Source organism: Leptinotarsa decemlineata, unplaced genomic scaffold (genome assembly GCF_025532065.1).
Source record: "Leptinotarsa decemlineata unplaced genomic scaffold, Ldec_3_MD MMD2_tig00026299_RagTag_RagTag, whole genome shotgun sequence".
Classification (NCBI taxonomy): Eukaryota; Metazoa; Arthropoda; class Insecta; order Coleoptera; family Chrysomelidae; genus Leptinotarsa; species Leptinotarsa decemlineata.
In genome coordinates this window covers 12,024,551-12,045,837 of record NW_027412676.1, presented here as the reverse complement: position 1 = coordinate 12,045,837, position 21,287 = coordinate 12,024,551, and the positions used below count along the sequence as shown (strand labels likewise).

Below are 21,287 nucleotides of genomic sequence, written 5' to 3'. Positions count from 1 at the left end.
TTCGTGTGAATTGGAATTCTACCTTATGAGAGAATATATAACATTTCGCAAGTTGATAAAGATAAAATTTTTGTTTGAGAATCAGCTATTTTAGACGTGATTTCTTGTTTAATTTCGATCTTACTTTTCGAACATTTTTGCTTATTGTTTTTTTTTGTTGGACTTCCATGTTATATTTACACATGGTTATTTGTTATGGTCTATAAACATACCCGTTTATTTTTCTTTATTTGTTTTGTAATACAAGTCTAATCTGAAAACTCATGTTTTTAATGGCTCACTATTCGAGGAAGTCCCGCATCATTTCAGGAAAGTTGAAAGGCTTTCAGCTGAAAGTATTAGTCTCCTGCCTCGTTCCAGAGTGGATCTTAGAAGATCAAAAAGACCGACCCTCGTGTGATGGGCACGAACCCTACAGCTACTTGCCTTGATATTCAAAATTTGATGTGGAGATATCTGCATCTGGTGACAGCCACTGCCAAAATAATTTCAGAAAATACATGAATTAGAAATGAGCATTTATTACACTGTAAACGGTCGGTATATTCAATAATCCCTATCCCTATCCCTAATAATATTATAAATGCGAATGTAAGTTTGTTTATTACGGTTTCACGCGAAAACTACTCAAACGATCATGATATTTTGTTTACATGTTCTTGGAGGTATTAGACATAGAATACATAAAAAAAAATGTTTATGTGAGATAAAAAAATTGTCAAAAAAATCTCAAAATCTAGCTACTTCAACGTCATATAGTTCTCATATTGATTAATGGCATAATTGCGAGCGAAGCTGCGGGTGAAAGCTAGTAATATATAGAACCATATATACATGAATATATCGGTTATATTACAGAGTACTCTGTTGATCTTATAGCTGACGTCTTCATGGAAAACAATGTCATCGCCTTTTTATTTGTAACTTCATCATTTATCTTGAACGTTCTGAGGACATTTTTGCTAGACTCCATGTTATTATAATTGTGAAGCATTTTGAGACTTCAAGTTTTGAAGAACTTAAGAATGAATCGTTTTTTAAGGATTATATCCAGATCTCAGATATTTCATCTTTCTACTCTCAATAATGCTACTGAAGACGATTCACAGTTTGTTGTTTGCGGACTTTTGGATGGAAATGTAACACAAATATACCGATCGATCATTTGCATATCAGCTTTTTGGAGTTTACATTCAGCTGAGAGACCAAAACTCAGAAAAAACAATGCTTTTTTGCTCTTTGATTCGCTGAACTGATATGGTTCATATGAATGCATGTTTCCTTCAGGTATCACTACTGGATATCTTACGTACGACAATTTCTAGCTATCAGTTCATCGATGAGTTTCATGATTTGGAAAATTATAGTTCAAAAATGAAGTTTTTGAATTTCTTTTTTTTCACATTCTGATTTCACTTGCATTATATGCAACATAGTTTGGAGACTTGATGTCAATTTCCAAAAAAAAAATACATACAAGTATATACCAGTTGAATCTGGTTGTTATTCTTCACATCCTGAAATATGGAAAATTCATGAGTATTACAGAAAACCAGAAATTACAACCTTTTTTCGGAACTGGTCCATTCATTTGATTACAAATCAAACTGGTTGTTTGCTTGGTCATGTTACTTTTCCTCTTAAATTTGAAAAACTTCTTCAAATGAAAAAATTGCGGAGTATAATGCTTTTGAAATGAAGATTTCACATAACCAGATGTCTTTCTTCAGGATAAAAAAATAGAAAATTCTGCAAATGTATCGCGCAGGCACACGTATATCTTTTGTAATTATTGATCACATCGATCTCTTCTTCATTGTGCAATCATGATAAAAAAGACAACTGTTGAATATATCGCTTTCCTGAAGAAACTGTAACCAATAACGAACCTAATAAATAGAAAGAGGCATAACCCAGTTCAACGAAGTGGTGGTTTGTCCTACAATAGAATAAAAATTGCATCAATTTATATTTGAAAAATAAGTTTCGATGGTATTGAATTCGTTAGCATAACGAATTTTGAAAAAAGCTGCTTATGTTCTGGTATTTGGGAAATTCCTTTGATTAGATCATAAAGAATATAATAATATATGAAGAAGCTGAGTTGAAGCCCTATAACTTAATTTCGGTTTCAGAAGCATAATATAATGACTTATATTAAACAAAATATTTCTTTAATGTTGGATAGTCAGAAGAGGCGGGAAAACAAAGTGCAATGAAAAAAATATAATTATTTTTAGTTAGAATTCAAAGCATCCATTTCTCCCAAATACAGCAAGATCTGGCAACAACAAAAATTTTTCATTTAAAATATGAATGATGAATTACAATAATAACTTGGGGAATCGCAAAGTTCGGATGTGGGGAGAATTCTCACCCTCTGTTCTTCTACCCAACCATGGGCTTGAAATATACCTCAACTGAGGCCAGGATAACAATTCCATTGAACTAAATCAACATGGAGATGCAAGGAATGTATCATTGACTTCCTGCAAATCAATCATCCTAGTGCCGAAATTTCCATAATCGATGACTTCAATGTCCAAAATATCGAATGGCTCAAATTTTCAAATATCAACGACGAACAAGATTTCGAAGCTGAGGTTTTTACGATGAGCAGCGAATTAACTCAGATTATTATAAATGTGTCAAATAGTATTCTTGACCGTGATGGAAAATATGCTAGTCTTCTTAATCTATACCTAACAACCAATCCAGAAATTTACACAGTCACCGTAAGGTTTCCATTGGGATCTTCGGACCACTCATTTCAGTGTTGAGTGAATTACTGATAAATGTCGGGGAACAATCTAAGCCACGCAAAGTTTGACATTACAGCTGAATGGGAGGATCTTCGGAAATATTTTCGAAATTTTCCCTGGCAAGATGTTTGTTTCAGCTCTGAAGATCCATCAACTTGTGCTTCTGGAGTCACGGAAGTTATTCTATCATCTATAGAAGCATATATTCCTTTTTCAATGAAACGACTTTCTTACGACAAACCTTGGCTCACCAAAAATTGGGAGCAAGCTGTCGCTTTCAGAAATTTTGCCTACCGGCAGAGGCGCAAAAATTCCAGTGTCTAGAACCGAAATAGGTTTGTTAATGCTCGCAACAGCTGCAAACTAAGGATAAATGGAAACAAAGAACTTCACAATCGGAGAATTAGGGATAAACAGCATGCCAATCCCAACGGGTCTACATCCTTCTGGTCGGTTGCTAGAGTTGTTAATCAGAACTTCACAAAATCCACAATTCCGCCTCTAACACTAGTGGATGGTTCAATTGCAACAACAGCCATAGAAAAAGCAAATCTACTAGCTGAAAACTTGCGTCTTCACCACTATACCCACCCAAGGATTCACAATGCCGGAAATTATTTTTCGGCAAAATCTTGTCAGGCGAATTTTGAAACAGCTCAATATCAACAAGGCATCTGGCCCTGATGAAGTGTCCGCCATCGTACTTAAAAAATGCGCAAATAAACTCCCACCAGTATTTTGCAGACTTTTCGACCTATCTTGTTGAAAGATTGCTCGCGTTCAGCCCAAAGGGCAAGAAGAATCTTCCAAATTACTACAGATCAATCCCTTTGCTATCAGTGATATCAAAAATCATGGAGAGTGTCGTAAACAACCATATCCTCAAATATTTGGAAGGCTTCAACATCTTGAGCGATCATAAATATGGCTTTGGGAAACAAAGATCAACAGGCGACCTTCTATTGTGTCACCCATATTTGAAATAACGCAATCTGGAAACATGGAGAATCAAGAGCTGTTGCGTTTGATATTTCTAAGGCCTTTGACCGTGTGTGGCATGAGGGTTTGCTGGCCAAACTTTTATGCTATGGCTTGTAGAATCATTTTTGTGTATGGCTCTTCAGCTTCATGAAAGAACGTTCCCTGCAAGTCGCAGTTAACGGATATCTCTCGAATACTTTCACCATCAACGCTGGTGTTCCTCAGGAATCCATATTATCTTCAACTCTCTTTTTATTGTACATCAACGACTTATTGGAAAAAAGAAAAATTTAATATATTACATTTCTGACGACAGCACACTTGTCTCATCATTCCCTTTGGATTTCAGGACATCAGCTACGGAGGCACATCTTCACCGGCAGCAGGAGGTTGCATATCCTAATGAGGACCCAGAAGTGATTTCGAATTGCGGTGGAAGTAACCAGGTTCAATTCAATGCCACAAAAACACAAGCATCGGTTTTCTCCAAAAAGATAAATGTCTCCGAACTGGATATAATAATGTCTGGTCAGACAATTCCGCTTTCTGCTTCGATAAGTATGTTGGGGGTTGAAATGGTAGCTTCTCAAAGGCGTGAAACGCGGTTCCGAACCAGAAAACTGTACACACGTCTGCAACTTTTGATGCTTTATAAAGCTCATATTAGATCTTCTTTGGAGTATTGTTCTCATGTATGGAGCTCTGCCCCTAAACATAATTTGAAGTTGCTGGATTCCATCCAGAAAAGTGCCATCCGCCTGATTGGAGACGCGAACATCACGTGCAACCTTGATACCCTGCAACATCGAAGAAAAGTTTTAGATATGTCTCACTTCTATAGATACTTTCACGGGGAGTGTTCAAGTGTTTTGGCACATTCGATTCTACTAAGAGTGGTACATTTCAGAAATACGCGACGGACTGTAGCTGTTCATTGTTTTGAGGTTAAACTCAGTACATGTCCAACTTCACTGTTTAGGAACTCCTCCATCCAGAGAACTGCTTTCATGTGGAATAAACTTCCTGAGAACGTTTTTCCAAATGGATTCAATCTCCAGCGATTCAAATCCAATGTGAATCGCTACTTTCGCACAGGTACGGTTCTCAGAGCGCCTCAAGGATTTTTCTGTACTGCTTGTGTTTTGTCCTTACAAAAAACTTTCTTCTCCTGCGAGAAAACGACTAATTTTCGAATTTTTCTAAATAATTTTTCAAGCAGGTATGCCTTGCAATAATTTGTCGATGGTCCAAATACACGATTTGGAACTTAAGCATCTATATTCTACAAATGAAGCCTCGTTTTCTGTGAAACCTTCGAAAATATTTACATCCAGTTCCATTTTGAACGGTTTCAATCGTCAACTGAATATCAAAATATTTACCTTCCCGTATTTCAAGTATGTGTTTGGATTAGAAATTCTACCGAGTAGATGAGTGACTACCCCTGTCAAGTTCAACACTCCACAATTCAGCACAGTTGACTAAACAATAATTGAAACACATTTCCATAATCATTGTGTCAGTAAGCTACGCTCTTCGATTCAAGCCAGTGCAACTACCCCAATCGCCAGAGGCCTTCGGCCTAATTACTGCCATAGGGGCGAGAATCTGCCACTTTGATCAAACCATTCGAGTAGCAGAATCTTAAGAGAGTATTTGTTGCTTACATTGACAGCTTTGTTCTGTTTCTCTGAGCCAGTCGAATTTATTGGGGTCTAATCTTGTAAGCCTTTCCAAACACATACATCGTTTATTATAAGTTAGTGAGGACGCCTCGTGAATGGGTATCGATAAATCGGTCGGGCTTTGGCCTCGTATATTACAAGTTTCAGTTGCCAGAGGCATTTATGGAATATTTGATAGTTTATGTGATGGGCATTTTCATCGCTGGATGAAGAATCGTTGCTGCCGACGAAAGTGATTTTTCAGTGAAAATGATGGAAGTAGGTCGTGCATGAGTTATTTCATTTCATAATTTCAATGTCAATAAGTGGGATAGAGAAATTCTTGAACTGCCTAACGTTTCGTCTGCTACTGTTATCATTGGTATGTGCGTCTAGTGAACGAACGAACTACTGACTAATTGAGCATGGTGTGAAAAAATTGTTTTCAATTGATTAATTAGTATCTCCTCACAAACCAAACTCGTCAGATGTCGAGACTTATTGAAGTTGGAAAATTAACGGAGTCTTGAGAGGGTGATTTTATTTCACTTTCATGATTTCAGTTTTTCAATATTATGATATTGTTATGCTAAGCTAACAGTGTCATTATTTTGGATGTCAATTGTGATTCTGCAACTCATTGAAAGTTGTTCAGTGGGAATTCAATAATAATGTGAATTCGTGTGATACAATTATATAACTGAGTCACCAACATATTCCCTGATAGTCTAATAGCATCAGCTTTCCTTGTCTATAACGGAACTGAATCTCAACGGTGTCGTCATTTTGAAAGTCACTTAGGATTCTGCAATTCATGAAAGTTGTTCAATAGAAATTCAATAATACTGTGAACTTATGCAACACAATTATATAACTGAGTTATCTACATACTCTCTAATAGTATGATAGCTTTTGATATCTTGTCTATAACTGAACTTAATCTCAATGGTGTCATCATTCTGAGAGTCATTTGTGACTCTGCAACTTATGAAAGTGGTTCAGTGGAATTTCAAGATTACTGTGAATTCATGCAATGCAATCATATAACTGTTATCTACATATTCTCTAATAGTTTGATAGCATTAGCTCTCCTGTCTATAACGGAACTGAATCTCAACGATGTCATCATTTTGAGAGTCATTTGTGACTCTACAACTTATGAAAGTTGTTTAGTGGGATTTTAATAATACTATCAATTCATGCAATACAATCATATAACTGTTACCTACATATTCACTAATAGTTTGATAGCATCAGCTCTCCTGTCTATAACGGAAGTGAATCTGTACTGTCTCATCATTGTAAGAGTCATTTGTGACTCTGCAACCTATGAAAATTGTTCAGTGGAATTTCAATAATACTATGAATTCATGCAATACAATTATATAACTGAGTTAACTACATATTCTGTAATAGTCTGATAGCATTAGCTTTCCTGTCTATTACTGAAGTGAATCTCAACGGTGTCAGTTGAATGTCAAGAATACTGTGAATTAATGCAATACAAATATAAAATACTGGGTTATATACATATTCTTTGATAGTCAAATAGCATTTGATTTTCTGTTTATAACTGAACTGAATTTCAACGGTGTCGTCATTTCAAAAGTTACTTGGGATTCTGGCTCACATGCCTTCACCATTTCATTTAGAATAGTTACACCCGCGACCAAGCGACTTTTCTTAGATAGCCACGATTATACTTGACTTCTGAAAAGAGTAGTCTCACTGGAGTTTCAGAATTAAAAAAATCATGAACAAATCAGACATTGGTGTTTCGCACAATAAAACAATTTTGTAGATCAATATTACTGACGATTTTCTGAATATTTTTATATATTCACACATTTCGAATGGAGGTAATAACTTTTCGAAACAGAAGGAAGATGTATCTAGTCACTGAAGTTTCTGCAAAAATATACTTTATATAAACTTTGTGTAGTTTTATTGATGCTGAAAATCTTGCTAAACATCGGCATGTTCAATATTCTTTAAAGGGCAACGGAAGCCCTCAAAGACAACTGAAGATGCCGTTTCATAAGTTGTTGATCTGCGAAATATGTTCAAAAGGAAACTGAGCTGTCTTAGTCAGTAATTGAAATCAAAAATGAATTGACTGCAAAAGAACAAATTTTTTTTCTGTCAATTTTCTTGGAAGTCAGTTCACATTTATTTTCACAAGGTGGAATTCCATTCGGTATTTGTTACTCTTTTGATTGCATTATAACAGTAGAAAGAAAAATATAAACAGAGTTTGATATATGTAAAACAGTCATTTGATTTCGGTAGAACTCAAACATGATAGTGTGTCAAGTAGATATAAAGCATAGAATACTCCTACAATAACATTGTATTGTATACCGATCGATAGAGAATTTTGTACTATATACATTGATGCTGCTATTTTTTATCAGATTTAAATTTTGTGCCAGTTTTCAGCTTGTTACTATATGATCTCATTCAGCGATTTATGACCATTTTTTCCCTAAAAATCTAAATTGAACAATAGCGGTGCCAAAATAGCCCAAAAAATAATCCAGGCATTTGGCAGTGACTTTGTTAATGAACGAACTGTTCAACGAATGTGTGCAAAATTCCATTTCAGATATTTTAGCCTTGAAGAGAAGCCCCAAAGTGGTCGACATACAGTTTTTACAGGATTTAGGGACCCTGGTGGAGGTTGACTCATCAGAAACGGTACGTGGGATGGAGACAAAACTGAGCGTTAGCTCATAACGCATAACGCATAAGAGAGTTAAGGATGCTCGGAAAGTCAATAAAAGTCAATAAAAATATTTTTGAACAGTCAAGCGACGTTGGAAGCTCTTGGCACCTACCAAGCAACGTCTAAATTGGTAGCAAATTGCGAAAAACGACTCTTCTCGATAGGAAAACTTGACAGATTGTCTCTGGTCTGGATTCCTAGCCATACTGGCCTGGAAGGCAATGAGGCTGCTAACTCCCTTGCAAAGGAGAGTGATGCAAGCAGCTTCATCGGACCAGAACCTGACATTAACATCACTTAAGGCTTTGCCAAACAAACTTTGAACACCTGGATAGCAAGAAGATTTATGGACTCCTGGCAGAATCTTCCAGGATTGGCTCACTCCAAGGCGTTTATTCGCCCTTCGAAGCTCGATACCAAACAGTTGTCGGACTACAGTAGGGATGAACTATGACGTCTAACAGGCCTTACAGGTCAATGTCGTTTGAATCATCACATGGAGAGATTCGGATTGTCGGAAGACAGTGTGTGTCGCCTCTGTTTGGAAAATGATGAAACAGCAGAGCACATGCGTTGTGCTTGCCCCGATGGGGACCGAATCAGGTTTTTGAGTTGGGCAGAGACGTACTCTCACCTTCTGACTTGAAAGATCACTCATCATACAAACTAATCGGCTTCTTTAAGAAGCTGGGTTCATTTCGTCGAGTGTGAATAGGTGTGAGACAGAAATTGTCACGTTTCAAGGTCAACACTTTTTTGTTTGGCTCAATCAAAACGAATCGTCACGTTTGATGAAAAATGGATCCTCTGAGACAACAGGAGACGTTCAGGACAGTGGTTGGACACATGGACATCATGATACTTCAAGATGAAAACTCACTGGCAGACATCCGACGTTTCACCGTGAGAAGCTTGCCTTATCGGCTCTTCAATACCAAAAAACACTCAATTGATCCATAAAATTATGACTTTATGTTCAATATACTCATGTCAACGATGACAGTATGTAATGATATTCATTCGCTTATTTCGCTTTATCTCAGTCATAGAAATCACAAATTGAAAGGGGTTCATTTTTAGGAGAGATTAATTTTTGGGAAAGAAAAGTTTTGGTTTTCTACTTCTTCATATTCATTGAAAAGAATGTGGGAGTCTTCCAAAGAATCTTCCAAAGCAATCAATTCCAAAGAAGGAAACTGTATATAAAATGGTTGTATTAAGGGTTTAGCTCCATTACTGAATGGTATTGGCCAGTATATATGATTTTATCATCATTCTGGGCCAGTAGATATATCGAACTGATAGTTCAGATACTAGTCATCGATGCTGCTCGAAATGCGCCCCTGATCAAACTTCACAAATAGATTTGACATTCCAGGACTGGCAGAGAATCCGATATCACTTCCCAGTTAGTTACTATCTAAACATCATGAGCGTGCTGCGCTTGGTGCTAAGGAGAGTAGGACGGATGGAACAATATCGTGTTTCAAATTTGTTCAACGAGGAGAGCTGAACGCAAGTGGGTCATGATGATGCCACTGAGTTGGCCATTGCTGTCGTTTGACACAATTGAAGCAAGATAACCACCTTGTTTGTTGTCGATCCCACTATTCCAGTCCGTTACCTCATTCGTGTGATTCCGCTGAATCTGTCAAGCTAACCGTTGATCGGAGGTCTATCTAATTGAACCGACTCTCTCTAAAAATGTAGATTCGAGCATTTTTGTGCATATCACTTTGTTACTAATCTGTTGAAGTTGTCCATAGTGAACTTTTTTCCATTTCCTTAGACTGCTTCTCTATTTGCCGAACAATTTTCACAACCGAGCTACAGGAATGAAGAAAATGAAAATAATTTTTTACGTTCGACTGATCAGTAAGAAGCAGGATGTTTGTAATAACGCTTTGCTGTGATATCTTCATGTAATACTCCTAAAGATGTATCGATAGATATTTATTGAATACGTTCATTATAGATTTTCAGCCAATGTGTCAGCCAGTGTCAACCATTTGCATATCTGGAAAAAAACTAGTTCTCATGTTAGAAATGTTCTAAAAGAAGTTTCCAAAATATTGTTCAACTATTTCCGTCAAGTTTTTTGAATCTTTGTAGGTTATTTCGTTACATTTTCCGGTTTCAGATGTTCCTGAAGATGTACCCGTCCTGAAATTGGAAACGCCGAAGGTAGCTCTAGGTAGCAAAATTCGAGCTAACTGTACAACGCCTGGGTCGTATCCAGCCATGAATATCACGTGGTCTTTGAATGATTTGGATGTGAGTATTAACAACCTGAACAAATGAAGTTGAGAAATAAATAATCAGCAAAAGAATAACTGCATATTATGTATTTGAATTTTTTGTCAATTTCTGAAGATGAAAACAAATTTTGGCCTTCAAAGCGTCAAGTTTGGTATTATATTATTTCATATCAGTTTTTTTGATAGGCAAATTGTTAAATACGACAGGATACTGATAAATAGAACATTTCTCTTTGTGAAAAATACTTTGATTTTACGCAGTAACTTATCGGGGCGAAGTAAAAATTTTGCCCCTTCTTCACTTGTATAAAGTTCTCCATAATAATTTTCATGTTGTTAAAATTGTGGAAATACCCAAAAAGTTCGATAAAAACCTTCGAAAAGTGTAAATGTAATGTATAGGAGTCTACTCAATATTTGAACTATCAAAGATCATATTCTGTTACTTGAAAATTTTCAGAGAATCCTGAAACGGATCAGGTATCTGGTATCTGTAGAGTAGGGAAGGTGAGTGTAGACTCACAGCACTTAGGCCACATGTGACCCATTGTATCGTCCCGAGGAATTGTCCTCCTAGGTCATCGTCCATCCTGTCCTTTCAAAGAAGGCGAACAGGTCACTAGGAGACACCTCCTTTATATTGGCAGATAGAGCCCAAGACACGCCGAACACACACTCGCTTTGGCGAGCTTGAGGTGTCTCACAGTGGCTTCGGCGAAGGTTTTGGAAGGTGCACTAATATTACTGTCGTTGCGTGGCTTCTTCAACCTTCTAGGAGTTTCCTCCGTGGAGATGCACAAGTGAGGGAACTTTCCTGCAGGGGCAGCCGGTTCCTTGCCTTTATTCAAGGTGGAGCACTTGGCGCCCGCCGCAGGAAGTGCCCTTGCTGTTATAGGTGATATGCTATGTGCAGCCTCATTCCACGCAGTAGATTGGGGTGGACATTTCTGTTCATTCCCAGCCACCGCCTCAGATTGAGGTGGGCACTTCTGTCCAGCCTCGGGATTGGTTTTTGTTTTTGTGGTTTCTGTTTTTGTGCTGTTTCATTCATGTGTGTTCCCACGAGTAGCAAAGGAAGAGTTGCTCACCTCTGGCAGAGCCCCGCATTACCAGAGGTAGGCTGATTACAATGAGGTTTCGCCCAGTTCCCCAAGGGGATCTTTCGTGACGGCATATCACCCTGCGGTCATTCAGCTGTCGGCACGATTCCTTTCACCTTAGCTTGGGTAGGCTGATTCACGGTGGCATGATTTGCAAAGGCTTTTGGGGGATTTTAGTTCCCTTCACCCTCCTCGTTTCTGCCACTGACCAGGAGTCCGGCGACCCCGTCCGTAAGACCACATTGGCTTTCCGGACAGGGCCTCCAGTCCCCTGGCCGTTCCCCTATCCACCACCTGGGGACGCGCCCGATAGGTAGTCCAATCCACGGGAGAAGGATATGTAAACTTTCAATAATCAACTTTTTATAATAAAAATTTCAAACAACCAGGGTTACATTTTACAATGAATTATTCTGCAATTTCCGCTGACTGGTCGCAAGTGGAAATATTGCTGATTTATGTCCAATAACCAATTTGAGTAGAATATGTATAGTAATCTAGGCTTTCACGGCTAGCGTCAATATTTTGGATGGTTTCCGTTTTTTGGCGTAATCTTCTTTGGTTATGATTTCCAAACTTTTCCACTGCAACTGCGGCAGTTATCTTCAATGGCGTGGTAGAAGTACTCTTCTTCTCACAAGATATCAACTTATTTCGACACTCACTATCGACAATTTATTTTCAACAGAATAAAACCTTTTATGAACAAGTTGATAAAGTCGCCTTGGGCAGTCCCCTTATCCTAGTTGTGGCGAATTTCTAAATGGAAAAATTTGAAGAAAGACCAATTCAAACATCAACGCACTGGTTGAGGTATGTAGATGACACGTTCTTTGTTTGAAGTCATGGAAAAGAAGAACTTCAGAACTTCTCAAATCATCTGAATAGCTTTCATCCGAAAATCCAGTTCACCATGGATGTTTCAGCTTTCAACTAGGTCATAAGATGTACATGAAGGAAAGACACACACATCAACACCTACATAATGGATCCAACCGTCATCTAAAACAGAAGAGACCCGTCATCAACACCCTAGTGAACAGAGCTTTGAGAATATGTGGAGAAAGGTACGTGGACGACGAAGTAAAATATCTAACAACTGTGTTACAAGCGAACGGCTACGACAGGAAAGACATAATCCGCGCTACACGTCCGAAGGAAAAGAAGAGGAACACCAGTGGAGATCATCCCCAAGGCACTGTCTATCTGCAATTCATTGAACGTAACATAATCTTATATTTGAGTAATACCGTCTGAGACCGTCAGAACGTTGCCAAATGTACCTTTTCTGCTTTGATATATCTCTAAAGATTTCACTGTCACGTTGGGGCAAGTGAGTCATAGCTCAGTAGTAATGACTCACTTGTCCCACTGTAACATATATGAATAAGTAGTTAGTTATTTGTATTTCTTGCAGGTTGAAAATGGTGCGTAAAAACATGTGTAAGACCCAAAAAGGGCCATACTCAGAAGATGCTTATGCAACGTGCCTTATAAACTGTTTGGAATAAAAAGATGTCGATCGGAAAAGCTAGTTGGTTTTCAGAATTCTGAGAACTAGCATACACTCACGGGTCACGATCCGGTTAGAAACCTAGATAGGTTGAACCCCGTGTTTACTGAAAAAATGGAAATGGAATTGTGTGAACATATCATACAAAAATATACAAATACATATTACAGAAGTTACATACAATGTTGATGTAGAATAAACTAGTTACCCACAAAAATCATGGATTGCGCTAAGCTATTTTATAGACTCTCAACTACAGATCTTCATCGAATTGCATTTCGGTCTGCTGAAGCTAACCAAATCAATTATCCATTTGATAAAGATCGGAAGCTGGCAGGAAAAAATTGGCTGGTATCATTTTTAAAACGTCAAGGAAACCTCTCTATCAGAAGACCTGAAGCAAAAAGCATAGCAAGAGTGACAGGATTTTCCAAGCACAGAGTTGGTGAGTTTTTTGAAAATTCAAAAAATTATTGGATACGTATAAAATATCTAACTGTGACGATACAGGAAAAGAATACAACCTTATTACGATTAGCGTGTGTCAAAGCTACGGGCACCTTCATTCCACCATTTGTAGTCTCTTCCCTCGTATAAAAATCAATCTAACTTTGCTGAATGGTGCATTTTCTGGAACAGTAGGATTTCTTGCTAAATCGGATGGATGCCGACCTATTTGTTGAATTTTTGGAGAATTTTATAGACTGCACTGAAACCATTAAGGAGTCTTCGAGTCTACTACTATCAGACGGCCATTCAAGCCACAAGTCTATCGAGTCAATATGTCTGACTAGAAATTCTGAAGTTATCATTTTCACTTCACCTCCTCATACGTCAAATAGGCTCCAGCCTCTTGATATAAGCGTATGTGGACCATTCAAATCTACCCGGTAAAATAAATGGACTCATTGGCTCACAAATCACCCTAGCTCTAGAATCACTGAATATGACATGGCACCTATTATCAAAAACACCCTAATTGAAACATTCACATTAATAAATAGTATCAAGGGCTTTGAAAAAACGAGAATCTGTCTGTATAATCCAGGCAGCCAAAAACATTATTCAAACAGGATCCAACCGCAAAAATATCAATCCCTCGGTTTTTTCAGAGACAACAGAACAACCGTCCGTTTCAGATTCAGATCCAATCCCAAAACCACCTCACAGCAAGAATAACACCAAAACAATTCTAGAGCCAGATCAACCGTGGTGCAGGTCAAATGTAAGTACAATCCCTCGACTACCTCAAAAGAAAAGGACACCAAAGCGAGTTTACAGCCAGAACAACCTTCATACAGTTATGACCCTATTTCAAAATCAAGTCCAATCCCAATACAATCTCAAAAACAAGCAACACCAAAAGAAAATCCAGAATCACAAAAGGATCTAAAATAATCACCAGTTCACCTTACAATGACCGACTAGAAGATGAATTGAAAGAGAAATTGAAAACAGTAAAAGCTAAATCAGCCAAGAAGAGTTTTGGGCAAGCAGGGCCAAACTCGTCTGTGGAAAAAGTGAAAAAAGGGAAAACTCAGAGAAAAAAAAACTCATCAGCAAAAGCAGCGACAATGTCAGAGGAAGACGAAGCCACATATGCGTTTACCGTCGTGAGACATATGGAGACACTTGTTACGAATAATGGATCATGTGCGTAGAATGTGATGGTGCCTTGATGCATGAGGAGTGTTCAGATAACTAACCGGGGGCTAATAATTATGTTTGTGACAACTGTCATTGATAATTACTATAAAGACTCACTTGCCCCATATGGGTGATTCACTAACCCCACACCTTGGGGCAAGTGAGTCATTTGTCTATTTTTTTAACTCTGATGTTCCTCTGAAATTTCATAAACTGCATCTCACGATTTGATCGTCACAAACTTTATTTGAAAAATATATCACGACATGTTTCGCTAACACAGTAGTTTTATCAACAGTGGTTTGAATAGTTATTATTTTGTTTCTTCTTTAATATTAGGTTAGTACTTAAATAATCAAATTTGATTTTTATTCAATTCACGTTGTTTAATTTTTAAAAGTAAAGAAGTTAAACCTTAAGTTGTCTCCCTCCCTACAATTGAAAATATTTGCATGCGATATTGAATGAAATTTGATCATTTCATGAATTTATTGAAAGTTTCTGATTATTGATTAATTCCGAAATAACCAGGATTTGGAATGATGATATCATGTAACTAAATTTGCTGACTGTAAATATGCACCACCCAAATTATTTGCGAAGAATCTGACATATTCAAAATAACAATACCACTAGTGAAAATAACTTTTCAAAAGGCAGAGTTAGGTTCTCACCCGTGGAAGGGTGTGGATTGTGAAATTTCAACAGGGGCACATGAGATAAATGATGGCGGAAAATTTGGTGCCAAACAAGACAGACTTATGAGTCCCATTGAGATCTTGTAGATATTGCATTGTTAGAAATCTGCCAACTCTTGCTCGAAACTGGCTTGATAACGTGGAACTGACAAGAATTCATGAATCACCAATAATATTCATTGCAAGAAACATAATGCTGAACACCGCCATTTGAACCAGAAACACATCCATTTCATAGGTTGCTGTCAGTTTCAACCGCTAATGATATTAACACCAATCGAGAACACTACATTATAATGACTTCTGCTAGATATATAAACGACTTGGAACTTTTAATTGAAGAAGCTATCACATAATAAGACAGTGTTGCAATTTTGTGAATTGTTTAATGATAATTTCCTAATAAATTTCACTCAATCACGCTATCATGACTTTGGATCGAGTATCGACCAATTGCATTACATATTTATTATACACAATTCATTCTTATTCATATTCATCTTGGAATAATTTATTTCCCCTCTAAATTTTCTCAATTTCCAGGTTTCTCGAGTGAATACAAATATGATGATCTATTTGGTAAATTTCGCTGTATCGTTGAATCACTTCCTTTAATCCATGATAGAATGAACAAAAACAATGAGTACATTCATCTGCCTGGAAGCTCTTGTGTTTTCTACCGTATAATCCAATAGATATACAAAGATTTATGTTTGTATGTATTTATCGCAAAGCGAAACAAAAATAATGTTCCACAGAAGCGATTAATATTGTGTGAGCAAGCCAATTCTACTCATCAATTAACGGATGGATTAATAGTGGAATGTTATGTTGCAGACCACTAATGAATAACAAAATTGATTACCGTGTGATTATATGTTTATTTATTTTACTGCATGACAAATACTTCATTGGTAGAGACAGCAGTTTTTTTTTTCGAAAAATCAACAGTGAATAATTTCTGTTTACTGTTTATCAACTCTAATTATATCCAAACAGTATCATTTTTCAGTTCTTTTCGAAATCAGAATATTGAAATTCACTGAATCATGAAAATTTAATAGCTGCCAGAATCGAGTTTCATCAATAACATGACTATATGTTTGAATATTAGTTGGAAGTTTCAACGATATTTTTTTTGACAAAATTGACAAATGAACAAAGGTTCATGTAGATTCATTAAAAATATGTCGCTGAAGTTTATTTGATTGATTAAGGCGAAAATTGCCGAAGATCGAACGGCTTGAAGAGAACGAAATCCGGGCAATTGCCAGTGTCAATGGGATCTCAAAAAGTCATAAGCATTATCGATAAATCAGAGGCTTTTCTGTTATACTCGTATGAAATTAGGTCGGAGCTTCATATTTCTGAAGAATTATACAAAACCTGTTAGCTAGAATCTCGAGAATTGTAGTATTCTTTGATAATACTCGAGAGTCCAAAGATGAACACCAGAAATTGATCGAAATATTATAGAAAATGCTGCAGAAAAATGGTTTGAACAGAAAATGTGAATTTTTTCAGAAACAGGTAGAATTTTTGGTACATGATATTGACTGAAATGGGTTACATACTGCGAAAAAAATCAAATCATGGAATGGGCTGACCCGTTACTTGATGAAAAATAATAACACTATCCGTGATAATTATTAAACAATTTTCTTAATCATTTTACACTTCTAGGCAGAGGAAGCTTCATCTGGTGTAGCTTCCTCGGTAGCTTTTGTGTCTCATCACACCGTTAAACAATATTTCCAAAAATGACTGCTCAGAGTTTGCTCATTAAATTTGGACCAACCGCTTCTACGCAGCTAGTTCGAAAAGAAATGTAAGAAGTAATTATGGAATTACTAGGATGCTGTATACAAAACTGTTATTTCCAACTGAAGAACGAAATCTTTACACGAGATGAGAAACTGCCAATGGTATCGCCACTTTCACCAGTTATAGTCAACATATATACAGAGTGGTTTGAAGCTCTGGCCACTGAAGAAGCCCAAGTCTGGTTTAGATACATTGACGACACCTTTATAATATGGAATCATAGGAATACTGAACTAGACGACTTCCTGAAATACATCAACAGCCTAAGACCTTCCATTACTTCCACAATGGGGAAGGAAGTCCACAACGAATTGCCACTCTTAGACGTATTGGTGAAGAGGACCGACACTACTAAGTGGAAAATTTTTTTTTACCGAAAACCCATTCACACGGGACAGTATCTGAACCACGAATCCAACTACCATCAATCGACTGAAAGGGAAATCATCAAGACTCTATTAGGCCGTGCCTTCGTGCCGTGATCTTCAACGAAATAGCTATTCCAAATCAATGGTGGAACAGACTTTGGCTAAAAGACAGCAAGAGCCTCACAAGGAAAATGAGATGTCACAACCAGTACTTACACTTCCCCACATCAGAGGATTATCAAAAAGGATAAGAAGAATTAGGTCCAAGTACATCAGAACTTGCTTCATATCCGAAGACACTATCCTTAGCAGCCTTACGAAAACCAGGTCACTGGAAAATCCTATAACGGTAAAACTAAGAGGCCATTGAAAGTTCGCATTGCCGAGCACAAGAAACACACACAGTGAGGGAAACCAGCAAATCATGAATCGCAGTGTATGTTTGGACCCTTCAACATAATATCGAGTGTTCTCAAGAAATCGTACACAGGGAGGAACACTGGTGCAGCACGAAATTCAAAGAAGCTGCATACATGTTGTTCAACAATGTATTCAGTCAAGCTAGCGTAGAGATACGCAACATATAGAAACCTATAATCAAGCAGCAGTTAAGCGGAAAAAGGAAAGAGGAGATAAGAGAAAATACTCGAATGACCCATAAATAGTAATCTCTCGAAGGAATTAGTCCAGTCATCACTCGAAGACGATTGTGTATGCCAACAGTCGAAACGTTGTGAAGAAAACTTGGCTTTGAAACTCCTAATTTTTTATTTTCTGTTTAATTTTTCTATTTTTTACTTGTATTTTATTTCAGTGTAATTCAATTTCAGGTTTGATTTACTTAATATAATGAATATTTTCAGCTATTGTGGTTTACGCTTGTGAAAGCTATTAAATAGCGAAACACGTGTCACGGTTTCTGTAAAACCCTTATAGTGATGATCATACAATAAACTATATTAAATTTACATAAAGTTAAACAACGATAGTCCGAACTAATGAAATTCAGAAATGATAACTTATGATACTTCTTCGAGAAGAGAATATCATATTCTATCAGGTAGTCTGAAAAAATATAAAGGGCTCTATTTAAAATTTCTGACTCAAGTTCAATTCAGTTCAAAACGGTACAGAATTTCAATCGTTTTAACAGCTGCAATATTGATTTCAATGAACTATACCTTTGTTCAAATTTCTCACCTCATAAATAACTGAATAGCTTCATGTAAATGATTTCATAGTCATCTGGTATAGTTTGAAAATTCGCCTCATTGGTGATCTTCCATTGACAATAAAAGAGGCAGTGAAGGGTATAGTTAAGGACAACTATTTTCGTTTGATCATTGGCTTTATGGAAAAATTTTCCTTAGAATTTCGAAATCAAACGTTCCTACGAATCATAAAGATTCGAATCTCTTGACCTGCATGAACAGGTTGCCTTCTCACTCAGTTTCAAACTATCCAAGTTCTTTCTCAATTGGTGAAGCAATCTATTTCAAAAAGGCAGGCAGCTAGTGCATTCTGAAACCGATGAATAGAAGGAAAATGACAATCTCGAATCCACATTGCGGTCACTGAGATCCATTTTATTGTGTTGGAAGGGACCGATATATTTGTTAGGAATTCAGCACAGTGAACATTTGATTTCCATTGTGAATATAGTTAAAAATATTTTGCAAATGAATATTCATTGAGTCGTATTATAATATGACTGAGAATGATATAATTTTATTTTGTATTGACAATTGTATTGCATTATTGGTGAATTTTTCAATTTTATATATTCACTACATCTTACTGTAACAGTCATTTTGTACCTATAACTGTGAGAACTCGAAAATAATGATTTTTTCAAAATAAAATTCACTATATGGCAAATTGGTAAGTTTGAACACTTTTATTTAACAGGAAATGAAAATCTATTTCATTCATATTATTGTTGAAGTTACAACTCATTTATACAGGGTGGGGCACCGAAAACGAAACAGATCGAATATCTTCAAAACACATGTGTTCTGAAAAAATGCAAAAATACATCGATTTGTGATCCAAGGGGAAAATCTTCCTATCATAACCTCAACTGTCATACCTCTTCCCCCATCCAGCGGTGACTATCACCCAAACAATTTGAATAGGGAAAGTAGTAAGTGTGGCACATCGTTGAGAAGGTGATTTCATAAGGAATTCAGCCATGTCAATTTTGGCACCTAACTTTCGATTTTGGCTCCTTCTTGCAAGAAAAATACTGTTCCGAATTCCATATTATCATGCTTCATTCGCAAGCTAATTTGACATAAATTCGGTGACAATGCATTATGGAGTTTTTCTAGGGGAAAAACAAGATGGCGACTCAACAATGGCGGACAAGATTTGCAATTATGGTCCGATTTGATTCAAAATTGATAAGTGGTGATTTTCAGGGTCCGAAATTATGAATTGTTTTTCAATGCAAAAAATCAAGATGGTTGCTCCACAATGGCGGACGAAATTTGTAATTATGGTTCGATTTGACCCGACACCGAAAACGAATTCTTCAAAACACATATGTTGTGAACATAATGCAAAAACACGTCAATTTTAAATTCAAGGTTTTTTATTATACCAATACATAGGCTTGGTAAGTCAATTGTTATTCCAAAGGTACGAATGTCATCAAATAACTTCAGAAATGCTCAAAAACGTCAGACGGCGTTTCGAAAATAACTTATACTCAATTATGGCAGTTCATGGCGAACACTTTGAGCATTTACTGTGAATTAAAGTCGTTTGCGATTATTGGATTTTGTAATTTTTTCAATCGTTTTTCTTTTTTCGTGAATTGTTCACATTATCTTTCGAATAAAATGTGAATTGAAAAACGAAAGAGTTGTTTTTCCTGCAATAGAGCGCCAAAATGAAAAGTTAAGTAGCAGACACTCACATGTCTGAATTCCTCATGGAATTACCTTTTCAATGATGTGTCACACTTAGTACTTTCCCTAATCACATTTTATGTATGACCAAGGGGTGGGGAGAGAAGTATGACAGTTGAGGTAACGATAGGATTTGTCCCCCTTGGATTTGAAATTGACGTGTTTTTGCATTAAGTTCACATGTGTTTTGAAGAATTCGTTTTCGGTGTGGGGTTGAATCGAACCATAATTACAAATCAATTTCGGAGCCACCATTTTGATTTTTTGCATTGAAAAACAATTCATGATTCACGACCCTGAAATCCACCACTTATCAATTTTGAATCAAATCGGACCATAATTGCAAATCTTGTCCGCCATTGTGAAGTCATGTTTTTCCCCTAGAAAAACTCCATAATGCATTGTCACCGAATTAATGTCAAATTAGCTTGCGAATGAAGTATCACAATATGGAATACGGAACAGTATTTTTCTCGCAAGAAGGAGTCAAAATCGAAAGTCAGGAAGCTTAAATTGAGATGGCTGAATTCCTTATGAAATTACCTTTACAACGATGTGTCACACTTACTACTTTCCCTATTCAAATTGCTTGGGTGATAGTCACCGAGGGGTGGGGGAAGAGGTATGCCAGTTGAGGTTATGATAGGAAGATTTCCCCTTTAGATTACAAATCGACATATTTTTGCATTTTTTTCAGAACACATGTGTTTTGAAGATATTTGATCTGTTTCGTTTTTTGTTGAAACGTACCAACTTGCCATATAGTCTGGTGTTAAATCGAACCATATTTACAAATTAATTTTGGAGCCACCATCTTGATTTTTTGCATTGAAAA

At 36.8% G+C, this 21,287-nt stretch overlaps 1 protein-coding gene across 2 annotated transcripts in view; it reads left to right on the top strand.

Moving 5' to 3' along the window:
• The window catches only part of LOC111508115 (uncharacterized), a 211,982-nt gene that overhangs the window by 165,350 nt on the left and 25,345 nt on the right, over positions 1-21,287 (top strand). For both annotated transcript variants that reach the window (XM_074180609.1, XM_074180610.1), the window contains exon 4: positions 10,273-10,406. In XM_074180609.1, the coding sequence (XP_074036710.1) occupies positions 10,273-10,406 (134 nt within the window). The remainder of the gene's footprint in view (positions 1-10,272; positions 10,407-21,287) is intronic.